The sequence below is a fragment of the Chelonoidis abingdonii genome, unplaced genomic scaffold (genome assembly GCF_003597395.2).
Source record: "Chelonoidis abingdonii isolate Lonesome George unplaced genomic scaffold, CheloAbing_2.0 scaffold3590, whole genome shotgun sequence".
Classification (NCBI taxonomy): domain Eukaryota; kingdom Metazoa; phylum Chordata; order Testudines; family Testudinidae; genus Chelonoidis; species Chelonoidis abingdonii.
In genome coordinates this window covers 1-1,791 of record NW_027427851.1, presented here as the reverse complement: position 1 = coordinate 1,791, position 1,791 = coordinate 1, and the positions used below count along the sequence as shown (strand labels likewise).

The following is a 1,791-nucleotide window of genomic DNA, read 5'->3' as shown; positions in this document are numbered from 1 at the left end:
GTGCTGTGGACTGGGGGAATTGGGGTGCTGGGGCTGCTGGGGGAGGGGAGGTGCTGGGGAAGGGGTGATATTGTGCCTATTTCACCTCCCCTCTCACCTGTGTCCTCTGCCCCCCCAGCTCTGCCCCCAGCTGCCCCATGGCGCTGCCCCCCCTGGGGGGGCTCCAGGGGCCCCGCAGGGGCAGCCTGCCCCTGCCCCCCAGGAACCAGCTGCGGCGGGAGGCAGCAGTGGAGGAGCCAGACTCGCCCCCCGAGTCGCCGGAGGGGTCGCCAGGGGGGCCGTACCGGGTGGTGCTGGCAGGCGAAAGTGGCGTGGGGAAGACAGCGCTGGCCGGCATCTTCGGGGGGCTGCCGGACGGAGCCCCCCACGAGGACGAGCACCCTGGTGAGTGCCTGGGGTGGGCAGAGGTGGGTGCAGGGCTGGTGGGGGGCAGGGGCAGGAATTACCCCAGGGGCCCTGTCTTGTCTCAGGGTGGTGGGGGGCCCTGGCTGTGGGGGGGGGCACGGTTCTGGGGAACTGGCGCCCCCGCCCAATTGTGGTCCCCCCCCAGCGGACACGTACGAGCGTCGCCTGGCGGTGGACGAGGAGCTAACAACCTTGATCCTTTACGACATCTGGGACCAGGTGAGACCTCAGCCCCCCCCCCATGGGGCGGGGGCTGAATGCAAATGTATGCAAATGAGTGAATTGCATGGCCTGGCTTTGGAGGCCAGGGAGCTGATGCATGCAACTTGAGCCTCAGAGCCAGTCGCTGCCTTCTTTGCATGTAATTAACATATGTAAATTAATGCAAGTGTGCCCAGTTTGGGCCTATGCAGGCCAATACATGCAGCTCATTGAAGGGAATTGATAGCATGTAAATTTATGCAGCCTTATGCAAACTAATGCATGAGGCTGGAGGGTGCATGACATGAACTAGCCAATAACATGCTGGCTGGGGGAAGGCGGGGCCTCACTTAATGTATGCAGATCTATGCGGCTCTCCGGGGTGCTGACGGGGGGTTCTGGGGGCACCTCTCCCCCCAGGGTGAGGCGGGCGGTTGGCTGCAGGAGTCGTGTCTGCAGACAGGCGACGCCTTCCTGCTCGTCTTCTCGGTGACCGACCGGCGCAGCTTCAGCCGCATCCCCCAGACCCTGCTGCGCCTGCGGGAGGGCAGCCCCCACCCCGACCCCCCCGTCATCCTGGTGGGCAACAAGAGCGACCTGGCGCGCTCCCGAGAGGTCTCGCTGGAGGGTGAGTGACCTCAGAGGACCCCTGAACTGCCCTAACCCCCCATTGCCTGGGGGCCCCCCTAAACCTCCCAGAGACCTGCCCTGACCCTCATCCCCCCAGGGGGACCCCTAACTGCCCTGAAACCCAGTCCCCCAGGGCTCCCCTAAATTGCCCTAAGCCCATTGCCCAGAGGCCCCCAAACACCTGTCTGATCCCCCCAGACCCCTCCAAACTGCCATCACACGTGTCCCCAACCTGCCCATGCTCCCTCCAATCCCCACCCCCCACAGCCCCAATTCCTAGGGACCCCCCAATCTACCCCCAGTCCATAGAACCTCCCTCCCCCCCACCTCGATTCTCCCTCGCCCCCACTGAGCCCCCTCAGTCCCAGGGCAGGGATGGGGGCGGCTGGGAACAGGTCACTAATGTGGCCTCTTGGCCCCGCCCCTAGAGGGCCGCAGTCTGGCCGTGATGCTGAGCTGCAAACACATTGAGACGTCGGCCGCGCTGCACCACAACACACGGGAGCTGTTCGAGGGGGCCGTGCGCCAGATCCGCCTGCGCCGGCACCGGCCGGC

The 1,791-nt window shown here is 65.5% G+C and overlaps 1 protein-coding gene across 1 annotated transcript; it reads left to right on the top strand.

The window, feature by feature from the left end:
* Nucleotides 1-121: 121 nt before the first annotated feature.
* LOC116819508 (GTP-binding protein REM 2) lies at nt 122-1,785 on the top strand (the record flags this gene model as incomplete). The annotated part of the gene is made up of 4 exons (XM_032771288.1): nt 122-384; nt 551-624; nt 1,027-1,234; nt 1,665-1,785. Coding segments are annotated over exons 1-4 (650 nt in total), but the record flags the coding sequence as incomplete, so codon positions are not given.
* Between the last annotated feature and the right edge of the window lie 6 nt (nt 1,786-1,791).